The sequence below is a fragment of the Protopterus annectens genome, chromosome 11.part0 (assembly GCF_019279795.1).
Source record: "Protopterus annectens isolate FY-2018-M chromosome 11.part0, PAN1.0, whole genome shotgun sequence".
In the NCBI taxonomy this organism is placed as follows: Eukaryota; Metazoa; Chordata; order Ceratodontiformes; family Protopteridae; genus Protopterus; species Protopterus annectens.
In genome coordinates this window covers 208,825,584-208,853,004 of record NC_056745.1, presented here as the reverse complement: position 1 = coordinate 208,853,004, position 27,421 = coordinate 208,825,584, and the positions used below count along the sequence as shown (strand labels likewise).

Here is a 27,421-nt window from a genome sequence, read left to right as displayed (position 1 = left end):
CAGACATCAGTTCTGATTATAAGCCTTTAGGAAAAAGAAACACAGGATATAATATTCAGAAGACATTTACTTAACCTAATGTTGAAAGTAATTCAACTGCATTAAGTTGAAACTCCAATAAAATTCTGAGCATCTAAAACAATAGTATGACTAAACATTAGAATTTATTTTTCTGTCAGAAATATTCCAGTATTTAAAAGAATTCCAGTCAAATGCAATATAAAATCTACTTTTTTTCTTCAAATTGTTTTCAGTTATATCCATATTTGGTTTTGAGTAATGTGTATTCCAATCTAAAATCTAAATGTGAACTATTGCCTGCTGAAAGTAGACTTCCAACATGGTGAGCTAGAAAGCAGCAGTTAATTCTTCTTGTAGCAAATGCAAGTCTCTTCCCACTAAAAGAGCAGTGCAGGGATGCATGCTTTGCTTGTATTTCATGTATGCATTGATTGCCTCCTGGCGAAACTTTGTGAAGTCATAAAGGTCTCTAAAAAAAAAAGAAAGAAATAATGATTGACTGTTCTAGATATATATTAAGTCACAAAATGATTTCCATTTAGTGTGGAACTTATCATCATTTCTTATATTTTATGTGTAACTATGAAAGGGATAATGTGTTGAACCTTCTGATTGGACAGAATTTGCTTTCCATTCAGCTATTCTGATAAAACAGTTTAAAATAGGTCCAAAGATGCAACTACTTTCCTGAATAAGCCTTACACTGGTATCTACCCCAGCCTTCAATCCTTAGCTGATATCTTGCATTATAATCCTGTGTAGTCACAGATGAGCTTTTCCTATTTATGCCCACTATGTCCAAAAACAGCACAAACATAGAATGACATATTGAATGTTAGATCCCTTAAGAAACAAGAAACTGTTGAAATTCCGAACTTAGAAGGACCTGAAGTTTAATATTCATTCTTACAAGTCTTTATCAAGAAACACAGAACAGCAAGCGCAGGCCGCTGTTGTGACACAGAGTGTAGCCTGTCTTGGTTCTAACACTTATTCCAGACGCTACTCTGTATATGTGCAAGAAACATACCTGAATGCAGTGCTCAGATCACCATTAATAAAGTAGGTCTTCTTACATCATCAATGGAGTTCACTTTTGTAGTAGGATGATCAGAATCAGAATCACATTTATTGGCCAAGTATGCACGCGTACAAGGAATTTGACTCCAGTTTCAGTGACTCTCCAAGTATAAATTACATAAACGACATACATACAAATATTAAGAACAAGACAAATAACATACATGCAGCTACTAAGAACAAGACAAAAAAGTAAATATACACATACATAGAAGGTGCAAAGTGCAACTCAGTGCAAGAAATACTGAAATAAACTTTGAAAGAAACAAGTATTAACAATATGTAAATCATTTTGCAGAATCCTCAGAGGCTTGGGAAAAAGAATACCCCAACCTAATAAGCCAAATTAACCATTTATGAACTTGATGGCCTGTGGAAAACAACTGTTCTTATGATCTGTTAGTGGGAAGATTTGACTGATGCTACCTCACTCACTTAACTTCCATTTCTAACCTATAAAGTGCTATGGAAATTAAGTCATGGCTAACTTAGAGTCCCATGATTCTGTGGTTCTTTTTTATCGATCTATCTATCAAATACAGTGTTCCAGTACAGCAGGCACGGGTCCATACATATGATTATAAGACTTGTCCACCTGGCTGGAACAAATCTCAGGGGAATTGCTCAAGGGATTAATTCTACTGTAATACATAAAACAGTTGTGATATTTCATTTCAAATCAAGAAGGAAGGCTTGTTTACTAGGCTAAGGAAATGAAGAAAATCAAACATGCGAGCTGGAGAAAAAGTATATAGTATCACACCAATCGCCAAGAGGAAATATTTGAGTTTAAAAAAAATAATGCAATGTACATTTCATTTGTAGCTCCAGAACTAGTCTGAACATTCACTCTAGTATCAATTATCAAAAACATAGACTGGGTAAGGCAAACTAGTAAGATAACATGGGTCTATATCACGTTGTCAAACTCTTAAAAGTTCAAACGTCATATGGTCGACACCATATGATTGAACTTTTAAAAGTTCAAACATTTCAACAGAGATGTCCGTACAGTGTGGAGTGGGAAGATTTCCCTTTTCTGCACTATAGTGCAATCTCAGAGTTGGTATATTTAAAGAGTGGGGGTGGGGTGGGGGGTACAGCCCCCCATGTAGGGGGTGCAGGGGGGCTTGCCCCCCCCCCTCTTAAACCATTCAGGTAGGTTTTCACTTTGGTTTATTTTTTTTATTACATTTTTGAACTTTTAAAGGTCGATCATATGGTGTCGACCATATGACGTTCAAACTTTTAAAAGTTTGATTATGTAATATAGATGCAGATAGCATACGGTCATATCCACATACCCAGACATTCTGAAACCTGTTCAGTCATACAATACATACATACAAACATATCAAGCACTGGCATTAATGCCCTTCTAGTCTGCCAGTATACCAAAACACTTGTTCTCATAATAAGTGTCCAGACTGTTCTTAAAAATATCTACACTAGTGCTTGCTTTAATGTAACTATGTAGACTGTTCCATGAATCAGCTGTTCTCTCAGAGAACCAATTAGCACACTTCTCATTCCTAAAGAATTTTTGACATTGGTTGTCTGATGATTCTCTAGTACTTTGTGATAACCCCAAACATTCCTAGAGGTATTTCTGTCTAAATACCCTATGTACCTGAATCAGATCTCCTCTTAAATAGCAATGTGAGACACTGTACAAGCTCAGATGTTTTAGTCTTTCATAATTACTTAATTTTCACATCCATGGATGCCCCTGGTATATTTATGCTGTACTCTTTCAGTTTACTCATGCTTGTTTTCTTATACGGTTTCCATATTGTTATTCCATACTCAAGTTTGGGTCTAATGTAACCAACAAACAATGACTTCATCATTTTTAATTTCCTAGATGTTATACGTCTTTTTATACAACCTATAGTTCTATAACTATTATTAATCAATTGGTTGATATGATTAGAAAAAATCAAAGTTGGATCTACCCACATATCCAGGCCCTTAAATGAATTTACCGTTTCAATCACTATGTGCTGTATTACATATTCACCTTTCAATTTATGTCTCCAAAATCTCATAAACTTAGTTTTTGATGTATTTATCAGCATATTATTCTCCTGTGCCCAAATGGTCAAAGTTTACCCAATTTCAAGTCATTGGCTTAAGACTATAGAACACCTCAGATGAAAAAGATAAGTCTGAAAGATACAATCTAAACAAATAACAGCCTAGGACAGAGTCTGTAATCAAGAATTTCACCTCTCCAATTGTTGTATGATAGTTGCCATGCCTTATTTGTAAGCCATGCAGCTATCCATCTTATCAAGAGTACATCAATACCTAGTTGTTCTAATTTATTGATCAGTGCTTTGTGTATAACCCTGTAAAGTGCTGGAGTTGAATCTATATAAATTACATCACAGCACAGTTTTTCATTCATAGCTATTATTATATTGCTATAGAACATCATGTTACAGGTAGTAATAGATCTATTTTCAAAAAAATGCATGCTGATATATGGTTTCAAGCCCCATCCTTTCCAGTTCTGACAATAACTTATCCAATATTACCTTCTCCATTATTTTTCCATAACATGAAAGTAGACTTAAGGGTCTGTATGACTCTGGGTTTGTCCTACTCCCATTTCCCTTAAAGACAGGCTTAATAAGTGCACGACTCCAGTCCTGAGGAATCTCCCCATATTTATATGACTTAGTAAATAAGAGATATAATGGTACAGTGAGCTCTTGCTGAAGTGTTCCCAGGTTATTAATACTAATTCCGTCTCCTCCTTGTGCTTTGTTTGGATCTAGTTTGCATAGTTCTTTTTCATCATAACATAATTTGATTCCAGTATCTGAGGTTACCTGGATGTCACTAGTACAACTTACTACCCACTTTGTGTATCTAAGCTGTTTTGCATTAGATTTTGTAAATATATCTATAATCTTCACACAGTTTGTATGTTTTGACTCCTTCCACATGTTATGTATCTGTAAAATGGTTTCCTATTATGCTCAATATCTTTATATAAATTTTCTACAAATTTTTCTTAATGTTGTCTTACACTAGGCTTAATTTGTTTGTCCATCTTGTTTATTTCAGTTTTCAAGGTAGGAGTTTGACCTGTTGTCTATATCTTAATTTTTTTTTGTTTCTCACCTTTATGCTTATGAAAATATATACACAATGGTGTATACCTAGATCCTGATGTTAAAAATTTTTGTTCGATTTTTTGCACTCACCATTTCTCTTTTAAAACATTTCACATTCCTTTGCAGTTTTTCCACTGAACGCATCACTCCAATTCATTTTACATAGTGACTGTTTTGCTTCTGTTTAATCTGCAATTAATCTTCTGTGCATTTGTTTAGATTTCAGTTTGGCAGAATTATCTAGCAACAAATTAACCTTTATAACCCCATGATCACTGCACATCAACTGTGGTAAAACTTTACATGAAGTAACAATAATTTCTTTAGGAAGACAAACAATGTCTAGTATGTTGGATTCCCTGGTAGTTTTTTTTTTTTTAACAATCAGAAGCAATTGTTGTTCCTGAACATACGCTGTAAATAATTTCCTTATTAATGTTGTTGAGTTAATATTATTCCAGTCTCCTCTGGTAAATTTAAGTCCCCAGCCACTATTGTTCTTTCCTTCTGTGTTTCATGCAAGAAATATATGAATTCCTGTAGGTCATCAGCACTTCACTTGCAGGTCATATGGACACAAAATGTACAAAGAGACATATTATGCAGAACCTTTATTGGCCTGGGATTTCCAAAGATGTAACAGGGTACTGCAGGACCTGTGAGCAGTGCCAAAAGTTAGGCAAGGCAGGAGACAAGGTGAAAGCTCCTTTGATGCCTTTTCTGTGATTCAGGAGCTATTTCAGAGGGTAGCTATGGATATTGCGGGGCCTTTGAGTACCCCAAGCTCCACAGGGAAAAGGTATATTCTAGTGGCAGTAGATTATGCTACCAGATACCCTGAGGCAGTGGCGCTGTCCTCCATTGAGGCAGAAAGGGTGGCAAATGCCTTGTTAGAAATTTTCAGCAGGGTAGGTTTTCCAAAAGAAATACTGACTGACAGAGGTGCCAATTTTATGTCAGACCTGCTGGCTTGTCTGTGGAAGCACTGTGAGGTGAAGCACCTAAAGACTACTCCCTACCATCCCCAGACTAATGGTCCTGTTGAGAGGTTAAACTCTACACTCAAGTCTGTGCTATAGGTATTTGCAGGTATTTGCAGACCAGTTCAAGAGGGAGTTGGACAAATATTTTCCTTGCCTATTGTTTGCTTACAGACAGGTTCCCCAGGAATCCACAGGTTTTTCACCCTTTGAGTTGCTGTATGGGCATAGGGTGAGGGGACCTCTAGATTTGATTCACAATGAGTGGGAGGGTAAATGTGAATCCCACAAAGAGTCTGTTGTGGCATATGTCCTAAACCTGAGGACAAGGCTCGGGGCCCAGGAGAACCTGGCAGGAGCCTAACAGCTCAAAAAGGTTTGGTATGACAGGAATGCTCAAGCTAGAGAGTATGCTATAGGGCAACAGGTTATGGTTCTCATTCCTGTCAGACACGGCAAGCTGCAGGCAACTTGGGATGGACCCTTCAAGGTGGTAAGGAAGGTCAGTGATGTTAACTATATGGTAGAACTGCTAGGCAGAAGACAGGAAAACAAACTATACCATGTTAACATGATGAAACCTTACCATGACAGGGAGGCCCTTGTGCTGCATATTTGCAGTGGGTGGTAGGAGGAGTCTGAGGGGGATCTGGTGACTGATCTCCTCAGTGAGGCTTGAACTGACACCTCAGTGGAAGGGGCAGCAATGTCCCAATGGCTATCCCCTACACAGGTTCGAGAAATCCGAGCAGTGTTACAGGAATTTGGGGACATGTTCACTGGGAAACCTGGGTGCACTCACCTGGTGCAACACCCTCTGGATACAGGACTCCAAACCCTATCAAGCAGGCCCCTCCGAGGGTGCTTGAGTGAGTCAGACAGACTCTGAGTGAGGATTACAGGAAATGTTGTAACTGGGAGTAATCCAGTCCTGCTGTCCCTGGGCCTCCCCAGTGGTGCTGGTACTAAAGAAGGATGGCAGCACCAGGTTCTGTGTGGACTACAGAAAACTAAACAGTCACACAGAGTCAGCTGCTTATCCCAAGCTTAACTCAGATGAAGCCTTGGAGCAGCTGGGTGGTACTAAGTATCTGGCCACTACTGATCTGACCAAGGACTACTGGCAGGTGACCTTGACTCCCACCACTAGAAAGGGGTCAGCCATTGTCACTCTTTTAGAATTATATGAGTTCACAGATGCCCTTTGGGATGAAAAATGCCCCAGAGACCTTCCAGAGGCTGGTAGATTGTATCCTAGCAGGAGCAGGAGATTATGCCCTTGCATACCTAGTTGATATTGCCATCTACATTCATACCTGGCATGAGTACCTTCAGCATCTCAGGGAGGTCCTGGGCAGACAGCAAAGGGCAGGGTTGATCCACTTGTATCCCCTTGAGCCACACGGTCTATGGATCTAAATCTCACTACAACAATAAATAGGACATGCTGGAGGGTTAGATTCCTGTCCCAGAGACTTCCCATGCTTTGGAACAAGATTCCAATCTACATTAGGCAGAGCTTCTTGCTAACACTCTTCAAGAGAAACCTTAATGAGTGGATGGGAAACAGAAAGTTTACCCCAGGGATCACTTCAGTGGCTCTGCTGGACAGAGGCACCGGGAACTAATCTAAGGGAGCGGCGAAAGCCAACACATTCTGGCTAGGCTTATAAATGCCTTCAGGCAGATAGCCTAGTACCTACCTATGAACCTATGACCATTAAGCCCAGTAAGTGTCAGGTGGGTATGGCAGAGGTCTCCTACCTGGGACATAGAGTAGGGAGTGGTAAGATCAGGCCAGAACCTGCCAAAGTTGAATCTATTCAGGCTTAATCTGCCGTTACCAAAAAGCAGGTGAAGGCATTCTTGGGACAGTTGGGTACTATAGAAAGTTTGTTCCCAATTATAGTAGAATAGTGCTCCCCTCACAGACTCATGAGGAAAAACAGGCCAGATAAGGTTGTATGGACCCCAGCCTGTAAGCAGGCATTCCAAAAGCTTAAAGGGGATTTTGGAGGACCCCCTGTGCTAGCCAGTGCAGATTACACCAAATAATTTGTTGTGCAGGTAGATGCTTCAAACCATGGGGTGGGTGCTGTACTCAGCCAGGTTTCTTCAGAGGGAGAAGAACACCCTGTTGTATAACTCAGCCACAGGCTCCAGCCCAGGGAAGAATGTTATGCAGCTGTAGAAAAAGAATGTCTAGCCATAGTATGGGCACTGTGAAAACTTCAGCCCTATCAGTATGGAAGGAAATTCATTGTGGTTACAGACAACAATCCTTAACATGGCTACATCGAGCCAGCCAGAAAAAATACTAAGTTATTAAGGTGGACCCTAGAGTTGCAGGCATATGACATGACAGTGAATCACTGTAGTGGGGTCAGCAATGCCAATGCAGATGGGCTCTTCAGACAGGATATGGGTTAATGTGTTCCTTGACAGGCTTATTTTTATCAAGCAATGTTCCTCCAGAGTCACTTGAAAAACTAGCCTGAGACTTCAAAGGGGGAGATGTGTGATGATGTAAGGTAGTGCCAGCTGTACCAGGGAGAGTAGTCCAGTGCATGTGTAACATATCCCAGCATAGCTAGTTGGAGTTTTGTAAAGAATTATATGTCATTTGAATATCAAACTGATTTGTACAGATGCTTGTGTTAAAAATGTATTTGTAAAGTTGCTTGTGTTAAACATTTATCAATTGTGGGTCCTGCTGGACAGAAAAGAAATATACATGTATGTCAGACCATATTGTTGCAACTGATGAAATGTATATATTTTTAACAGAGGATACTGGAAGGGAAGGAGTTAAACTCAACCCAGCTAAGCTTAAGAGAAATAGTCTGAAATTAAATTACTTGGTTTAGGCCATAAAGATTTTATCTCGCAGGTCTGAATACAGCCAGGGATGCAATGTCTGTAAAAAGCTTGGGCTAGAATCCTGCTCTGTTATCCTTAGTGATAAACTAATTACTGCCTGGGATGCCAGTGAATGGCTTGTTAATTTCTGCAAGATCAGTGGAAGTGTTGGAATTGTTTTTCCAGATTCTGTTATAAACCTTAGCTAAAGTTCTATGTGTGTATTGTGACACATCAATGCCAGATCCTGGCTCAGTTTCTAGGAAGAGGGTAGTGTGGGAACCACAGAGTCATGTGACCAGATGTGATGTCATTCTGTAGCCTGCACTGAATTTGTATTTGAATACAATGAGAGATATGAGGTGTGCATTCCATTTTTGGACCTGACAAGACACTCATCCACTTTCATCTTGCCTTGCTTTAGTAAGTAACTAGGAACAGTAATTTTTCAGTCAGTTAAAAATATAGTAAGATTAGCTAAATGTTGTTTTTTTTCTGTGTCTGTCTGAGTCTTTCCATCTGTGTTTTTTTATATTTCCTGTGATTGAAATGCTGGTATTTATTGTAAATAGATATTCAGTATGTTCATTTTTTATTATTTATTACTAAATATATCTAAACCTTTCATTGTGGCCTGTCTAAGAAAATATTTAACTTTTGAGAGCACTTGCATTTACTTAGAGGCACTGTGGCTCCACATTCTTGAAAGTCTTGCTGCTTGGTTAAACACTACCATTTGTATAGGTATTCATTTTAATAAGTTTAATTGGGTACCCTCCCTGGTAAGAGCCTTAAATTAGCTGGCGTCAGGTGTTCTGGTGGCAGCAACTCTATCTTATAGCCTGGATGGAGGTGGCAGAGTGGGTAAGCTGTGCCAGCCTTTCCCAGGTGTGTGAGTGTGTGTGTGTGTGTGTAAATCAAATCTCAAAGACAGTGTGTGTGACAGCTACTTTGAACAGGCACACTTAGAGCACTGATTTCACACAGAGGATCTTGTAGGACTTGGCTTGGAACACCTGGCTATGGGCTCAGCTCTATAGTGGTCAGTGGGGAATCTTATTTGGGGCCTGCAGAGGAAGCCCAGCCCCAGGACTGGAGTGTGCATTCTCTGTGTGCTCTTAAAGGAAATTGTCCTTGGTGCAGAGGGCTAAATCTGAAAATACTGTGTGTGTGTGTGTGTGTGTGTGTGTGTGTGTGTGTGTGTGTGTGTGTGTGTGTGTGTGTGTGTGTCTATTTTTCTCACTGTGAACGTTCCCCACTGGTGTCAGTGGTAAGGATTGAGGCTCCTTGATCACTGGCCCAGAAGAGGGATGTCACAAAACTAAGCACAGATAAGACAGTGCTAATAGCAGCAAATTGGGGAAATCAGACGAAGCTGAGAATTGAGATAGAATGGAAGACAGTAGAACAGATTAATAGCTTCAAATATGTGGGAGGGGTGGTTGAGGAGAAGGTAAGTCTGATTGAAGAGGTTAAAGCTAGAATCAGATTGGAGCAGCCAACTGGTATAGAGTCTCAGGTGTAGTAAATGACAGAAGAATGCCAAAGAAGCTGAAAAATAAGGTGTACAAGACAGTGGTGTGACCAGTACTAAAGTATGGTACAGAAACCTGGGCAGTAAAGACAGAGCAGATGAGGAAGCAACAGGCAGTGGAAATGGAGTGCCTGAGAAGGGTGGTAGGATGCACATTGTGGGACAGATGAAGAAATGAGGACAAGAGCAGAAGCCAAAGTAGCTCCAGTTGCAGTAAAGATCAAAGAGAACAGATTACAGTGGTTCTGACTCATGCAGAAAAGCAGAAAATAATCTGGTAAAGAAGATTTGGGACAGATGGGAAGGAAGCAGGAAATAGGAAACGAGGACATGCAGCAAAGAGCTGGATGGATTGTTTCACAGAAGATCTGTAACAGTCAGGCATGAGTGTCGAAGAAGACAGGAGTGTGGCATCGAATTGAGAGAGATGGCGACTGTTAACAAAATACCCTACCCCATATCGAAAATGAGAAAGGGGGTTGAAGATGATGGTATTGTGTTATAGTTGGAGGTGAGTATGGATTTGTAAGGTGGCTCGAAAGATTATGGCCACTCCCCCAGCCCATTTACCTATTGGTCTTTAATAATAATGGTGTAACCTGGAGGAAGGGATCACGTGGCCTAATGATTAAGATCTTCATCTCCCATGCACAATGTTTCAATGTTCGATCTTGACCTCCGTCCAATGACTGTTTGGAGTTTGCCTGTGCTCCCTGTGTCTCTGTGGGGTTACTCCTTCCTCCAAAAAACACACTGAGTGTTTCCATCTCAGACTCATCAAGGAATGGAGCTGTGGGCACAGCACAGAGTCTACATAGTGCCCTATGGGGTAGAATTGTATAAACTAACCAATTTTGGCATCTATTGTTGTCCATAGTATCCTCATGATAGTCAAACATGGATCACAAATTGCACACTGTGGCAAGGCTAGCCACCCAATGGTGTAAAATAGGTGATTTGGTCATGTTGAATAATGTCACCAAATGGGCATGGGTATTTGCCGGTGATAAGTGGGTTGAAGACTCGACCTACTCCAACCTATGCCAGGCACCCATAATTATGGTGGGAGGGGTGGATATGACCCTGTTGAGTAGTGTATCCCGACCAAAAAGTCCTGCAGCCTTGGGTCAGTAAGCTACTGGCCATCCAGTGTTCAGTTGCCTAGCATGGGTAACCTGGGATAGCTCTGATGAATGAAAGCTGGATGTAAAACTAATCAACCTGGTAAAAATGAACGAATAATTGCTATACTCAATGTAGGTTCACTGACAGGAAGCAGCTTGAAGTGGATAACATAATAAGGGGGAGGTTGGACATCCTATGTGTCCAGGAGACAAGATGGAAGGGCAATGCAGCAAAGATACTTGGCTGGGGATGCACAGTCTACTACTCAGGAGAGGGACAGACTAGAAATAGTGTGGGAATTGTGGTGAGGGAGAAGCTTCAGTAGATAGTGAGTGATGTCATCAGAATTAGTGACAAACTCATGGCAATCAGACTCTAACCTAATAAGACCGCACTTATAATCTCAGCCTATGCCTCACAGCAGGGTTATGATATTGAAGCAAAGATTACATTCAGACAGCAGTTGTAGGACCTACTAGATAAAGCAGGACAACATGAATTGGTGGTAATAATGGGTGAATTGAATGCACATATCGAGACAGAACAGGATATGAGAACTTCCTAGGTCTACATGGGTGGAGCAGCAGGAATAAAGAAGGAGAAGCGATTTTAGACTTCTGTCTGGAAAATGGCTTGATTGTAGCCAGCACTTGATTCAGAAAGAGAGAGTCACAAGATTACATACATGAGTGGCCTACACATGCAACTCAAGTAGACTTCCTCCTAGTAAGGAAAGGGCACTGGGGTAAAATCAGCATTTGCAATGTCATCCCCAGTGACTCAGTTCCCAGCATAAACCACTGGTTGCCACAATTTACTGCAAGCCAGTCAGAGAAGGCTCTAAGTTCAACAGATACCAGGCTGAAGACCTGGAAGTTGACTGGAGAGAAAGCCCAACAGTTCAAGGAATTGCTCAGGGGTCTAGCACCTCAAGAAGAAAAGGAAATAGATGGAGGTGAAGAAGAATGGCAGTGACTCAGAGCAGCATATGTGAGGGCTACAGAACAGGTATGCGGCCAAACCAGGTATGGAAGTGAGGTACGTAAGGAAGCTGGTGATATAATGCAGAAGTCCAGGAAGTTATAAAAAAAAGAAGAAATGCAGGAAAAAGTGGGGGATATAAAAGACGGACCAGGCTAAGAAGGAGTACTGGTTGGCTAACAATGAAGCTAAGAAATGTGTTGAAATAGCAAAAAACAAAACCCCAAAGACTCTCTGCCAGCTTCTTGAAAGTAAGTCAGTAGATGGCACAAATAAACTATATTAGGTTGCAAGGCAAAGACAGAAAGATAAAGAAGATAGTTAGACACCCTTCATAAGGGATGCCAGCAACAACCTGCTCACCAGTCTACAGGACAATCAAAGACAAATGGAATGAGTATTTCCAGCAGTTTCTAAAAAATGAACCCCCACCAGAAGCTATACTGCCTTACATACAGCCTATGATGAAAGAAGAAGAGGAGCCCACCATAGAATAGCACTAAGGAAAGGAAATCAGGGTAAGCAGCAGGGGAGATGAGGTCAGTGATATGATAAAGATGCTGGGTGAGATAGGGCAGAAATGGCTCCTGATGGTACTCATAGCAGCATGGAGAGAAAGGTGGATCCCAGATGACTGGAGAATGAGCATTCTAGTGCCAGTGTACAAGAGCAAAAGGGACATCCACACTGTGGACAGTATAGAGGTATCAAACGCCTGTCACATTGCAGGAAAGTTCTGGAGAGGGTGTTTGATAAAGGTATACACAGAGTAGTAGGATGTAAGATGGGCAATGAGCAGTTTGGATTCAGACCAGGATGCAACACCACTGACCCAGTGTTTGCCATGAGACAGATAGTTGAGAAGAAGAAAGAGTTCAACTGGGCATTCCTAGACTTAGAGAAGGCATCTGACAAGATCCTAAGAAAGCTGATTTGGGCAGTCCTGCAGTAGTTTGATGTCTCAGAAACGCTGGTAGAATTAGTGCAGTGTTCATTCTCACATAGCGACTAGGAGTGGGTGTGCATCAGTGTTCAGCTATGAGCCCACTGCTGTTCATGCTGTTGATGGACTACATTAGTAAACAGGTCAGAGTAGACAGGTCAACAAAGTTGCTGTATGCAGACAATACTGCATTACAGACAGACTCTGAACAAGAACTTCAGCAAAGGATAGGGGAATGGAATGCAAAACTGAAGGCACATGGGATGAAACTGAGTACAGAAAAGACAGTTGTAATGGCAGCAAATAGTGGAGTTCAGAAGTTGAGAAATGAAATAGAAGGGAAAATACTGGAACAGGTTAACAACTTCAAATAAACAGGAAGGGTGGGTAAGGAGAAGGGAAGTCTGAATGAGATGGTCGAAGCTAGGATCAGAGGCACTGCCACCAACCGGCACAGCGTGTCAGGTGTAGTATATCACAGAAGAATGCCAAAGTAGCTGAAAAGTAAGTGCACAAAACAGTGGTGCAGTCAGTACTAATGTATAGTATGGAAACCTGGGCAGTAAAGGCAGAGCAGTTGAGGAAGCTAGAGGTGATTGAGATGAAGTGCCTGAGATGAGTGGTAAGATGCACACTGTGGGACAGATGAAGAAATGAGGACAGAACAGCAGAAGCTAAAGCAACTCCAATTGCAGAAAATGTCAAAAAGAACAGATTACGGTAGTTTGGGCACATGTAGAAATGCAGAAGACAATATGGTGAAGAATATTTGTGACAGGCAGGAAGAGGGCAAGAGGAAACTAGTGGATTTATTGTTTGAGAGAAGACCTGTGACAGTCAAGCACAAGTGTTGAAGAATGCAGGAGAGTGGCAACAGTTTACATGACCCCAACACCATGCAGAAAATGGGGAATAAGACAGTTAATGATTTTCGATGATAGTGTAACCTGGAGGAATGATTTCTTCAGCTTTAATTTCAGGTGATAACCAGGTTTCAGTGCTAACTAGGATGTGGGGTTGATGGAATTCAAGCCATGCGTGAAGGTCAGAAATCTTATAGCAGGTGCAGCAGGCGTTGCGATTATATATTTGTAGGTTGGAGGAAGAAAATGGGGTTTGCTGTATTTAAAAGCATTGCGGAGGAGGGAAGCTTTTATGCAGGGGGTTTGGGTGGGTTAGATTTTTTTAGGTGGGGCTAGTGTTGGATCAGGGTTGGGGTGTACATCTCCACTCTTTGTTTACTGGAGTAGGTGATGGAGTTTTTGAGGTTATGGAAAAAGTTTTTGTACTTGTTTTGCACTGCAATGTGCAGTTTTATATTTGGTGTAGGTTAGTAATGTATGTTTATTTTACTAGGATTTGGTCTATGCTGAAGAGGGATGGCCAGATTAGGGAGCTGCATCTGTGGGCAAGGTGTATGTAGGTCTTTGTGGAGTACTTGGTTTGAGTGTAGGTAGGACATGATTCATTAGTAGTTAATTGGCTTAGGATGGGTAAAGTTCCTATTAGGTGAATTACATGTACATGCAAGATGGGAGGTATAAAGTAGTTGCATAGAAGAGTATAGAGATGAAATGGGAGAATCAAAACTACCCAAAAAAATATTGGGATGCCCCTACTGGGTGTGTGTGGGGTTGATAAGAGAAGGATGGGGGGAAAAGACTATTGTTTTCTGATTTGTAATTAATTTGTTATTTATTAGGTTTTAATTGGTTGGCTGTACTGGCAGGTATGGGTAGTGAAGATCCAGTTGATATGTTTTTGACCAACATGGGGGGGGGGTGTGGATAAGGTGCTATGGTTTAACCAATAAATTTAATGATATGGGGGTGGGTGGGGAGCATTGCGAAGCTACTGATTGCACAGCTGAGTGGAGTCAGGCTAGTTCCCAGAGAACACAGTCAGGTCCTGAGCTATTGTTATGTACAAAAAACTATATGTTTATTCAGCAGCAGTGTAATCAGATTCTAAATTTTTTGTTTTAATTTTGGGGTAGTTTTTATCAAATGGTAACAGGGTTGCTGCTGGCTATGTTTCTACGCAGCTGTTTAATTTAGGGAAAAATCAATTGAAATGCAGTATATGTCTTGAGGGTGACAAGGGAGAATAATTGTGGGAGACAGTTGCTCAGCTAAAGACAGGGCAACCTATTATTGGATACATCAAAAAACAGTGCATTTAATGTATTGTTTAGCAGTTAAGGTAGGACCAGCTGGGTGTGGGAGACACTGTCTCTACTGGCTTACCTAATAGCAGTTGGACATAGCCCAGGATTTTCTTGCTCTGTTAAAGTCTTCTCTTGGTTTAAACTTTCCTGTGGGGTGGAATAATCAGGATCAGCAAATATTGTCCGAGGGGTGGCTGGAAGGGATATTCAGACCCTTAGCAGTAGTGGGAGATGGCCAGTTCTCCTGTGTGGGGCAGCTGTATTCCTGTGGGGGATCTGTAGATAAGTGAGGTAGGATAGTACAGGCAGTACAGTTTATTCAGACCTTTCAGTCCAGAAGTAGATATGCTTTTATTTTTTTACCAAAGCTCATTGGTGTATTTTGGTGCTTATTTTTTTTAAGACTAAAATATTGTTTGGAGAAGTTGTAGATTGTCTGACTGATTTAAAGTCTGGATAGCTCAATTGCCTATAACTAAACTCCATGGTTGTACAAAGAGTGCAGACCAGGCTTGAACCACTTGTGAGACCTGCAGAATGTAGATGGACCAGCAAACTCCTGACTGGTTTTGTGGTTTGTGTGGCATTATACAGAACTTTATCAGCTGATTCTACTGCTGTGCTTACTCAAAAAGCTACTTCTATACCTGGTCTGATTGTGCCATGGGATTAATGAACTGCTACCCTTGTCAAAAGTTTCCTTTCTATGGAGTGTCATCCATTTTATTTGCTTTATAAAGCTAGACGACAGAGCTGAACTCCTTATCACTCTGCTTGAGGTCAGTAAATACCTTCATTTATAACATACTGAGCAAGCTAGTGGTCAAAAACAGCATTGTCCAGCTGACCAGGGAACCCAGGGACACAGATACGTGTTTCTCTTCAGCATTACACTAGGCGCTGCACACATGGCTTAAATGTCTCCTGTACAGAGATCTAGAGTTCAGTGATTGCAGATGAGCCCTAAATCAATCATCTAGGTTCATGGGATGTTGCTCTTTGGTCTGTGATTTGGGAACAGACAACACTAGAAATGTTCCCAGTATTTGGTGAGATGAGGATTATTAGCATGTAAAGAACAGACCAAGTGCCAAGGCACTGAATGCATCTCTCCAATGAACCAGGCTTTTGCAATTCTTATCTAAGAAAAGTTCACTGAGTTGGTGGGTCTATATTAGAACACCGAATGTTTAAAATGTTGAGTGTTCCAATATCAACCCATTTTTAGCGAACGCTGAAAATATTGAAGAAACAAAAAAACAAATTTTTTCCTAGAGAAAGAATTTGGTTGTTCGTTTCTGTTGCTTCGGTATTTTCAGCGCTGTGATGGAAAGTTACGGGTCGGGTTCACGTAAGTGCCCGATTGTGTGGACGTGAGAGTTAGGGCGGGGTAGGTGAGTTAGGGTTAGGGCGTGGGTGAGGTGACTGTGCGATAGTGACGGACCTTAGGGTTAGGGTTTGGGTTAAGGTAAGTGGATAGTTAGTGGTGTATGTATAGTTTAGTGTAGGGTTAGGTGTAAGAGTTTAGGTGTATGTGTGTGGATTGCTGTTTGGTGTGCTTGTGCTTGTTGTGTGTATGTGTATTGGGAGGGTTGGGAGGGTGGCCTAATGGTTAACGTGTTTGCCTTACAAACACAAAGTGCAGGGTTTGAGTCTCACAATGGATAATTGGCTAGGCTTACAATGGCTCGCAAGGGCAGTTAGCTTAGTACTAACCTATGAACAGCTAATTTTTTTCCCTAGGAAAAAATTTGCTGTTCTGAATGTTCAATGTTTTAAATTTTTGATTCATAGGGTTCAATATTAGAACACTCAACATTTTGAATGTTCGGTGTTCTAATATAGACCCGAGTTAGTGTAGTATTTATGACTATTGTCTCAGTTTTCATGAGCAATATGTGCTGATCCTAAACAAGTGTACAAAACTAGAAGGGTATGTTTTTTTTTTCTTGGGAGCTATAGATTACAGTTTGGTGATTTCCACTTTCTCATCAGGGCCTGTTTGATAACAGACATTTCACAAAACCCTAATGGAAAGATCTGTTTTAGGATATTCAGAAAACCCATGTCTAGATTGTTCTTATCTATCTCTGTTTCATGAAACTCTATACATACATAAAGTCATTGTATGAAATAGAGCCACAGACAATACTAAAAAAACTGAATCATGGAACTCCATATATGAAGTCAGTATATGAAATAGGTCCTCTGGCAATACCTAAAACTGAATCATAGAACTGTATACATGCGGTCATTACAGGAACAGATCTTCACATGATACCTAACACTTTAGCACAGAATGGCAGAGATGATGGCAGTACACAATTCCGCATCATTTACTCCAATGGTGCATGGTATGATTCTTCTCTGCTTTTTCTTCATTAGACTTTATTTTCCAGGGCTTATGAACAATTTCCAGTGACAGACTTGCAGCAGTAAACTAAAAGTAATGTGTTAGGTCTGAAACCAAGAAATACACATTGCCATCTGGTTCTGTGCCACCATATTTGCTTATAAAATTGCAGGGGCATCTGAGGAACAAGGAATTTAGCATCTAGAGTGTCTTCTGTGTGGAGGCATGCGTGAATGGGTGTTCCTTCGTTGAAGATTGTGCGTCAAGGCTGGTAACTCGGCACATAAAAATCCACTACCAAACATTAGCGGACCGGAGTTCCGCTATGGCGGATAAGCCGAAAGACACAACAACAAAAAAAAGTGGGATTCAAAATTGAGACATCTAGTGGAAAAAGAAATTTATGTTTAGGAATGGAAAAAAAAAAAACAGAATTTGATTTTTTTTTTTTTCAGAAAACACTACCAGTTGATTAGGGATATGGTGCTGAATGGACACTTTCCCCTGATACAACATGAAAACTCTGAGTAAGGAGGAGCTGTTTCAACCAATAAATGTTTCTTCAATAAGACCAACAAAAGATGCACACTGCTGAAGACTTCTGGCTAAGTAATGCCCCATTAAGAAAAGGCGACAGATCACACAATGAAATATCCCTATTGTCCGGAAACTCCCAAAGTTTTTATATGTAGTTATACAACTGACACTTGAACCTCTATCCTTTGAAGCAAACAAGTACTTTTCCTTCTCTAAGATATGCTTTGGCTCAAAAAGAAAGTAATGATTAACTGGGTAGAGATTATGGAAGGCTCATTATCTAGCTGCTTGTGCAGGATTGTGAAATGCTGTGTTGGGAATTATGCATTTATGAATACTATGAATGTTTCCCCATATGTAACACTAGACATTCTAAACTCTTTTGAAATAGCTGCATGATTTCCTTAGTGGAACCATTGATCTACATAAACAGAATAACATCAGTGCATGGCAGATTAATTTCCTCCACTCATTTGACAAAAATGTGAATTTTCTTCACTCACCCTGAACAAGTCAGAAAGAAAGAAATACCTTATTGATGTCATAACTGTATTGCAAATTGACTTTTTTTATTTTTGGTACATTATGTACTATAGCAATAACCCACACCTGGGTGTGGGTAATGCTGGATTTACCCACGGTTGGTGTGGTTTGGTCACAAGGGCGAAGCCCCAGTGGCCAACCAAAGCCAATTGTGGGTAAATCCAGCATTACCCACACCCAGGTGTGGGTTATTGCTATTATACAATGACATTATTTAAGAAAAAAATAATTACTTTTCTTAAATAATGGCATTGTATAATGCCTCCTTGCTGCCCTTCCACAGCTGTCTGGTATTCTGCGGCAGTTCTGATGTACTGAGAAAGCAAGATCTCTGTTGCTTTTTACAAACTGTCTCGCTATGTTAAAGGAGTTTAACATAGCGAGACAGCTTTAAAAAAAGCAACGGAGAATCTCCGTTGTTTTTTTTAAAGCTGTCTCGCTATGTTAAACTCCTTTAACATAGCGAGACAGTGTGAAGCATTGGAGATCTTGCGTTCCCCATTTCTGAAAAAAAAGTTATAGTAATGGAAAAAGTCCGGGTGACTGGACCTTTTTCCATTACTATAACTCTGATTTACAACATGCACGCTGACCAATCAGCGTGCACGTTTTTGATTACTGGGGGGTCATTGTATAATTGTATTTTTAAGATAAGGAGAATTTTTGCCTTTAAGTGTTTGTACTGAAAGGGCAAATGGCCTGCTTGTGTTTAGATACTGCACTAGATTTGAGTACAGTATTTGTATTCCTTAATAAAAGGTATAACGTTTCTATTCAATTTTTTTTTTTATTAAAACTAGTACATTGTAAACTATAGATAAAAGTATTTACATTTACAGTTCAACAAATACATAAAAATGGTCTATGTTAAGTTGTCAATCTCACCTTCATTCTTGCTTGATGGGTTCGGAGCCGATCCCTCGGCTCCGACTCGGCACTTGCTAAGCTCGAGAGTCACTTTTACCAGCTCGAGGCAGCCCCATATCCCATGATGCAAGGCGGTAAGTACCCAGATCTCGTTTGCCGCTTCGCTTAGGAGGTCTTCTTTTTACCAGCTCCTGGTAAGTTGTTCACTTTTGTGATATTTAAGCCCCTTTTTAGTCAAAAACCTTTTATTGATAGTTTTTAAGTTTAATTTATACCTTTTCTGACAGAAATTCCCTGTCTCCTTTAATTTTTTGTTAGTCAATCTTTTCCTATCCCATCCCCCCCCTGTTAGGGTGTGTGTGTTGGTTTATAGAATACCTTTTGGTATTTTATTTAACTTAATTTTGACTGGTGTGTGTGTGTGTGTTTTTCGGCACCATGTCAAAGGAGAGGGTCTCAGGTTTTAAGAAGTGTGACTCGTGCTGTCAGAAGATGTCTCTGACAGACGGTCACACTTCTTGCCTGTATTGTCTGGGCCCTCTTCACCTGCAGGACTCCTGTGCTATTTGTCACTCCTTCAGCCAGAGAGTCCTGCAGGAGAGATGGAATAAACTGATTCTCAGGGGCCTTCTTAAGCCGGAGGGCTCTCCGGCTAAGTCGGCTCCACCAAAATCAGTAAAACCTTCCAAGGCCCAGGCTTCTGTATCTAAGCCTGCGGCCTCGGCTCCGACTGCATTGAGTCGAGATCGGCTCGGCTGGAGCCGATTCTAGTTGACAGCCTTCGGCACCGATGGCTATCGGTGCCGAATCTGTATTGACCACTTCGATGTCGGCTCCGATCAGCTCCGACACCCATGTGGCACAGGCATCGGTGTCGGCTCCGATCGGCTCCGACACCGTTACTTTGGTGGCTGTATCGGCTCCGGCTGGAGCCGATACATCGAGGCTTCCTGTCGGCTCCGGGGTCGGCTCCGACAGGATCTATTGTATCGGCTCCGATGGCTCATTCCAGGAAGAGGTCGAGGTCTCCTTCCTTGGAGCCGATACTTTCGGCTCCAGCTTCACCTCTTCTATCGGAACGGAGCCATCGGAGCCGATCTTCAAGGTCATCCAGGTTGTCAGATCATGACCTAGAGAGAGTGGTCAGTAGATTACTCAAGTCACAGGTACTGGCCCAAATGTTACACAGTCCGTCTCAACAGACGACTGTTGGTCCACACCCCGTTACAGTTCCTCCTTCAACTCTACCCCAGAGCTTGGAGTTGGAGTCTTCGGGAATGGTTACTGCTACGGCTGGAGGACGGATACCCCCTTCTGTTCCTTCAGCCTCTACTCTTATCTCCTCTTCGAGACCTTCCTTAGAGGGATTCGGTGGTCGGGCTTCCATGGTCTCCTCCGAGGGGGTGAGTGGCATCGGACCCTTGTCCGAACCCGCTCTTCCCCTTGGAGCCTCGGCCTTGGTGAGCTCGGCTCCGACATCTGCCTCAGAGACTTCCCTTTCGGTGGTCCCTGGAGTTCCTAGCTCTTCGGAGCGGGTTCTCTCAGACCTGCCTGGGAGGGGAGCATTCGAGGTGATGAAGAGTGTACTGGCCACTGGTATCAGTCAGCAGTCTGTTCCCGTAGCTCCTCCCTCTATAGTACCTGTTGACATCTCTGCCACTTCTCTTGCTACAGGACCCAGAGATCCTCCGCCTCAGGTTTCCCCATTGGGAATTTCCCCCTCTTCCGAGGATTCTCCTGATGTTTCGGGAGATCCTCCTAGGAAGAGGACTTGTAAGAGGAAGCATGTAGACTCACCCGAGTCTGTCACTCGGATACTGACTTTGATGAGTCAGAGGGATCCCTAGATCCCCTCTGAGGATGTCTCCTTCTCAGACATCCTAGAACTTAAACTGGCCCACCAACAATCCCTCTGAGGATGAGTCAGTATACCTAGAGGCGTTTGGATCTCGGCCCTCCACCTCCTGGGTATCTCCGCCTTTCGACCCCCTTATGCAGGTGATTGCACGAAAGGCGTGGGCAGCTCCTGACTCTGTAGAGCCAGTCCCTAGGAGGCCTTCAAAATTTATCACTGCCCCGAGCGACAAACAATTCCTTACTAAGGGTGTCCCCGCTGATGCCATGGTGGTGGCTGCGGCCACCAAAAAGGAACTTGCAGATCCTTCCGTGCCCGTCCATCCTCCTAATAAGGACTCTAGGACCATGGATAGGTATGGTAAGCGGATGTTTTCCTCAGCGACCTTTGCTATGCGTTCGCTGAATTACCTATGTCACTTCACCAGACTCCAAAGGGATATCCTGAAGGAGCTGGGAAAAGTAGTTCAGGATCCTACAGCTGCAGGGGCTCAAGAAAAATTGCTTCTCAGCTAGGAACCCTCAATTCCATTGCAAACTCCTCCATGCGGCTAATATCTTATGCTGCGGATGGAGCGAGTAGAGCCGCAGGCACAGGTGTGGCTCTTAGACGCCAAGCCTGGATGCGGCTATGTGATTTTGCGGATCCCTTTAAGGCGTCCTTCACAAATTCTCCCTTTGATGGGTCAGCTTTGTTTGGCCCTCAGGTGAAGGAAACCTTGACCAGGTGCGAGCAGGACGGCAAGACTCTTTCTGCTGTTGGAGTCCGTTTTTCCACCCCTTCTAGGCCTTATCCCAAAGGACAGAAGGGTGGGAAGATGTGGTTCCGTAAATCCCAAGGAGGCACGCCGGATTCACGTGGTCAGTTTACCCCTAGAGGCAGAGGGGGTAACAATAACAGACGCCGCTCTAGAGGCAGAGGGGGTCCAACGCACCAGGGAAACAGGGAGCCTCTCTCTGACAAGCCCTTTCAGCATCCCTCTCGTGTTGCCCGGCTGTCCCTCCTTGGAGGCAGTCGGGGAAGATTATCACTGTACCCAGAAGCCTGGCATTCCCTCACTCAAGACAGATGGGTACAGTCGATCATATCCAAGGGTTACATAATTCCTTTCGAGGAAAGTCCTTTCCCCTCAAATTCCCTTCCAGATGTACCACCCGGTCTAAGGGACATTGCAGAGTTAGAAATCGCAAAACTACTGCAAAAGAGCCATTCAGCCAGTTACAATAGACCATTCAGAGCCGGAATCTACTCAAGGTTCTTTTGGTCCCCAGAAAGACGGGAGACTGGAGACCAATATTGGATCTCAGCAGACTCAACAAGTCTGTCAGGAAGACAAGATTCCGAATGGTCACTCTTCAGTCAATTCTGCCCTTCTTACAGAAGGACAACTGGATGTGCTCAATAGATCTTCAGGATGCGTACTATCACATCAAAATTCACAGACGCTCCAGGAGATTTCTCCGCTTTCGGCTGGGGTCCAGTCATTTCCAGTTCAGAGCCCTGCCCTTTGGTCTCACTACAGCCCCCAGAGTGTTCACCAAATGCATGGCAGTGGTCACGGCTCACCTGAGACGTCAAGGATTCCAGGTTTTTCCGTATCTCGACGACTGGCTCCTGTCAGCCACCACCAGGCATCAGCTTATACAAGCCAGGGATTACACAATAGACCTTTGTTCTCATTTGGGCATCTCAATCAACTTGAAAAGTCATCCTTATCGCCCTGCCAGTCTATTACCTTCATAGGCGCAAACTTAAACACTGTTCGGATGTCAGCTACCCTTACAGAACAAAGAGTTTCAGACATTCAGACTCATGTCAGGATCATTCTGGCCAGCAAGAAAATACAGGCCAGAATGGTTCTAAAGGTATTAGGTCTCATGGCTGCGCCATTACTCTTCTTCCCTGGCTCGATTCTACATGCCTTCTTCAGTGGATGCTGTTCACACAGTGGTCATACCAGCAACTTCCAATGCGTCACCAGATTCTGGTGACACAGACATGCAAAGAGCATCTTGCTTGGTGGATCACATCGTCTCAGGTTCACCAAGGCAGGTGCTTTGTACCTCCGTCCCCGATAGCCACTGTCACCACGGATGCCTCCCTGATCGGGTGAGGGGGTCATTATCAGGGCAGGATGGTTCATGGGACGTGGCAACCGTTCGAGTACCATCTGCACATAAATGTCCTGGAGATGAGAGCAGTGCTTTTAACGTTGCAAGCCCTCAACGACTTTCTTCCCGTAGGGACAATTGCAGTCCACACAGACAACATGTCTGTAGTTTGGTATATCAACAAACAGGGCGGAACCAAGTCCTACCCCTTGTGTCGAGAAGCGCTCAGACTTTGGCAATGGGCGATCTCCTCTCATCGGTTTCTGGTAGCAACGCATATCCCTGGGAAAACCAACATTATAGCGGACAGATTGAGCAGAGCTATCCTCATGCCTCACGAGTGGTCTCTCAAGCAATCTATAGCGGAAGAGATTTTTCTGGAATGGGGTCGTCCATGTTGCGATCTTTTGCCTACTCCCCAAAACAGCAAATGTCCAGACTTCTTCAGCCTCTTCCTCTATCAGGCCATCCCCCCAGAGACGCTCTGACCCAGGATTGGCCCCAGGGACTTCTTTATGCCTTCCCTCCATTTCCTCTGATCCCTCAGGTGATCCAGAAAGCTACCGTTTTGAGAGCCAAATTGATTCTCATTGCCCCTTACTGGCCTCGACAAGTTTGGTTCCCGTTCCTCCATCATCACCTTTTGGTGCAGCCGTGGCATCTGGACCCAGTGCCAGATCTTCTGATTCACCAATCCGGTCAGCTGCACCGGTCAATCCCTTCTCTCAACCTCACAGCATGGTTGCTCCACTTCCTTCCTTAGCCAGGCTTCCTTTGATCTCTAACCCAGTTAGAGACATCATAGTAGCTTCGCTTAAATCCTCTACCAGGAGGATTTATACAAGCAAATGGAAACGTTTCTCTTATTGGGCTAAGGCCCAAAATATTGATCCTTTTACTGCCCCGTTCAGGCAGTCCTGGACTTCTTAGCAGAGATTTTTCATGCAGGCTCCTCTTCTTCCACAGTCAGAGTTCAATTGGCTGCTATTTCCAATTTTCATGTCGGGATAGCAGATCATAATATTATGTCCCATAGGCTCTGCAGGGCCTTCTTGAAAGGAATTTTCCTACTAAAGCCTCCAATCAGGAATCCTCCTCCTCAGTGGGATCTAAATTTAGTGCTGACATCCTTGATTCTTCCCCTTCGTGCCAGCTGTTTCTTGTTCCCTGAAATATCTTTCTTGGAAAACTTTATTTCTAGTGGCTATTACATCTGCCAGGAGGGTGTCTGAACTTCATGCTCTTCGGTTCGACCCCTATTTGGTTTTTCACAAAGACAGAGTATCTTTGAGAACTAACCCAACCTTTTTACCTAAGGTCGCTTCAAAGAACAATTTGAATCAATCCATTGATCTCCCGGTATTTTTACCTAACTATTCAGACAGAGCTGAACAAAAGCTACATTATCTTGATGTCCATCGTCAACTTAGATATTATTTGGACAGAACAAAAATTTAGAAAATCTGATCAACTTTTTGTTTCCTATGCGGATAATAAAAAGGCCTTCCTGTTTCTAAAGTGACTTTGTCCAGATGGCTTTCTTCGGTCATCACTGAAATTTATACTCAGGGAAAACAGCTGTGCTCAAAACCTAAAGCACATTCAACTAGGAGTTTAGCTACTTCTACAGCTTTTTAAGCTAGACTTCCTTTGGACACTATTTGTGCAGCGCCACTTGGGCTACTCCTCACACTTTTGTTTCCCATTACAAATTGGACTTGGCCTCCAGGGACAGAGCCAGTTTTGGCTCTACAGTCCTCAAGAGTTTGTTCCATTGAGCCACCCAGGATAGAGGTGCTAGGGACGGTCCCATCAAGCAAGAATGAAGGCGAGATTGACAACTTAACATTAAGAAGTTATGTACCTACCATAACGTTCCATGTTAGTTGTCTTCTCTCGCCTTCTTTCTTGCGACCCTCCCTCCTTCCCCCTGGCCTGGACAGACCTTGTATAAGAAACTATTATGCTAAAGACCATTCAGACCTGGTCCTTTTTCCATCTGTAAGTTTCTTCTTCCTTTGGGAAGTATTTCATGCTTGGTGTTATTGCCCTTTGTCAACAAACGAGATCTGGGTACTTACCGCCTTGCATCATGGAATATGGGGCTGCCTAGAGCTGGTAAAAGTGACTCTCGAGCTTAGCAAGTGCCGAGTCGGAGCCGAGGGATCGGCTCCGAACCCATCAAGCAAGAAAGAAGGCGAGAGAAGACAACTAACATGGAACGTTATGGTAGGTACATAACTTCTAATTTACTGATATCTAAATGGACAAAAATGCCCTGGCAGTAGACATTGAGTGAGTTAATAAAGTATGTAAATATGAAGTGCATCAAAAGAAGCAATGAACTACGTCAGATGAGAAATAAAAAAAAGTCACTAACACAGTGCAGCTTACTCCTTTTTGTAGTTCTCTAAGTAAGGACGCAGTTAAAATTCATGAAACTAGCAGTGCTGCAGTTTTTGTTATTTGCCGATAGTGGTTTTCTCAGCATACACAATGTGTCAGGAATTGCCACCTTCTGCAGTTCATACAGTTACATGTATCGGTAACATGTTTAAGTAGGCTTGAAAATTCTTTATTAGCCCTGCTGTTCCTATGACTTATGACTATCTGTTTTTTTTTATTCCATATTGCTCTATTTTCTGCATTCTTGTATTTTATGAGTTAGCTTCTCTCAGTATGCAGGACATTGTGATCAATAGGTGTAGCTATTTTAATGCTTCATGATAACTCTGTTCTTTTTCCTTGAATATTATATCTGTTTGTACTTTTACTTTCTTAATTGCTAGCATTAGATGATTCCATGTGATCATAATGTCTTCATTTTCAGTCATCTTTTTGTGGTTGATGTTTCCAGTTCTTCTCAGCTCCCTTCATGTTGTAATGCTTGGACAATTCCCTTTGCAACAGTCTTGCAGCCGTGTTGTGCCTGTGACTATACAAACCCTTAACCACGAACATATTGCAATCAGCAACAAAATGTGCAACTATTCCTAGTTCTGTATTACAGAATCTGTATTTTGTCTGTGACTGCCGCTTCTTCTATAGACATTGCAAGGTAACATTTACTTACCAGCTTACTCTGAATATATAGCCACTTATGTATCTGTAAGTTTAAAAAAGACACCTTTGACTAAATTATAACTAGAAAGAAAAGAGTAAACAAATTGTCTATAAAGTCATTCATATTCCTCAGAAAGCCAGTTAATGACATCATAACAATCTGATAATGCACAAATGACTCACAAGCACACTCAGTAAAGCCACGCAGATTTTAAAAAGAAATATAAACTTTTACAAAGCAGTAGCACACAAATGCATCCTCCAAAAAAAAAAAAAATACAACACCCATCAACTCAGCCAGCTGACAACTACCTCCAGCTGTAAAGCAGCAGTCAGAAATGCTTCCAGTTGTAATGTACTAATCTGAAAATAAAGCATGCCATGTATCGGTTATACATCGACAATGGCATAACACAAATACACATTCAAAGCAAACAAAAAATCATTAGTCCAACTATACAGATGAATGAAATAAAATGCAAATAATTAATAAGTAATTAAAAACTGATTAATACCACCTACTCAGACTATTGAATCACTAAAAAACATAAAAAGGTATCCCTTTACTCTAGAAACAAAATATATGTTCCACATGTGGAATATATAATTAAGCAGATTGTGGCACACAGCTAGTGCATGGCATAACAATGCTAAATAAAAACACTGGAAATACCACTCACGCATTTTTTTCATTTCTGTTTGAAAAATCCTAAAATGTTGTAAGGCATTTGATATACTACAACTCCACGCTGTACGTCGATCTCCATTTAAACAGTTCAAAGTTTCAAAACTTCAATCTTATAGTCTCGATCATAAGAAATTCAAAGTTTTGAAACTTCGAAATGTAGAAGTAGACCCATATATACATATGCTTAATTATGATAAATATGCACAACCTAACCATACATCTGAAATTAACTCCCCAGTGCCATGCAGCAAATGTTAAAAGCACCCATTGATTTTATATTTGTATCAAATGTGTATGTCTTTCTATGGATACAAATCAATACAGATCAGTATCGAGCAGACCTCTAACAATGTCTGGGCATCAGTTTTGAAATTTGGTCTACAGAAGCTAGAAGTGTTTGCTGAAAATTACTGGCATGTACATTTATGGCAAATTCTTTGCATAGTCACTGTATCTAGGCTGACCCAGCTTTCTGTAAATTGATCCAGATGTGTGGAAATCGTGTGCATTTCATTTGCACGAGGAACATGCTAGGATCAACTTACTGGAATACTCTGTATGCATTGCAGTGCAAGGACATTTTGGAATC

The 27,421-nt window shown here is 42.0% G+C and overlaps 1 protein-coding gene across 1 annotated transcript in view; it reads right to left on the bottom strand.

Moving 5' to 3' along the window:
• Positions 1 to 200: 200 nt before the first annotated feature.
• LOC122814922 (leukotriene A-4 hydrolase-like) overlaps positions 201 to 27,421 on the bottom strand; it is a 334,501-nt gene continuing 307,280 nt past the window's right edge. The window contains exon 19 of the mRNA XM_044087186.1: positions 201 to 490. Within this exon, the coding sequence (XP_043943121.1) occupies positions 349 to 490 (142 nt within the window). The 3' untranslated portion in view covers positions 201 to 348. The remainder of the gene's footprint in view (positions 491 to 27,421) is intronic.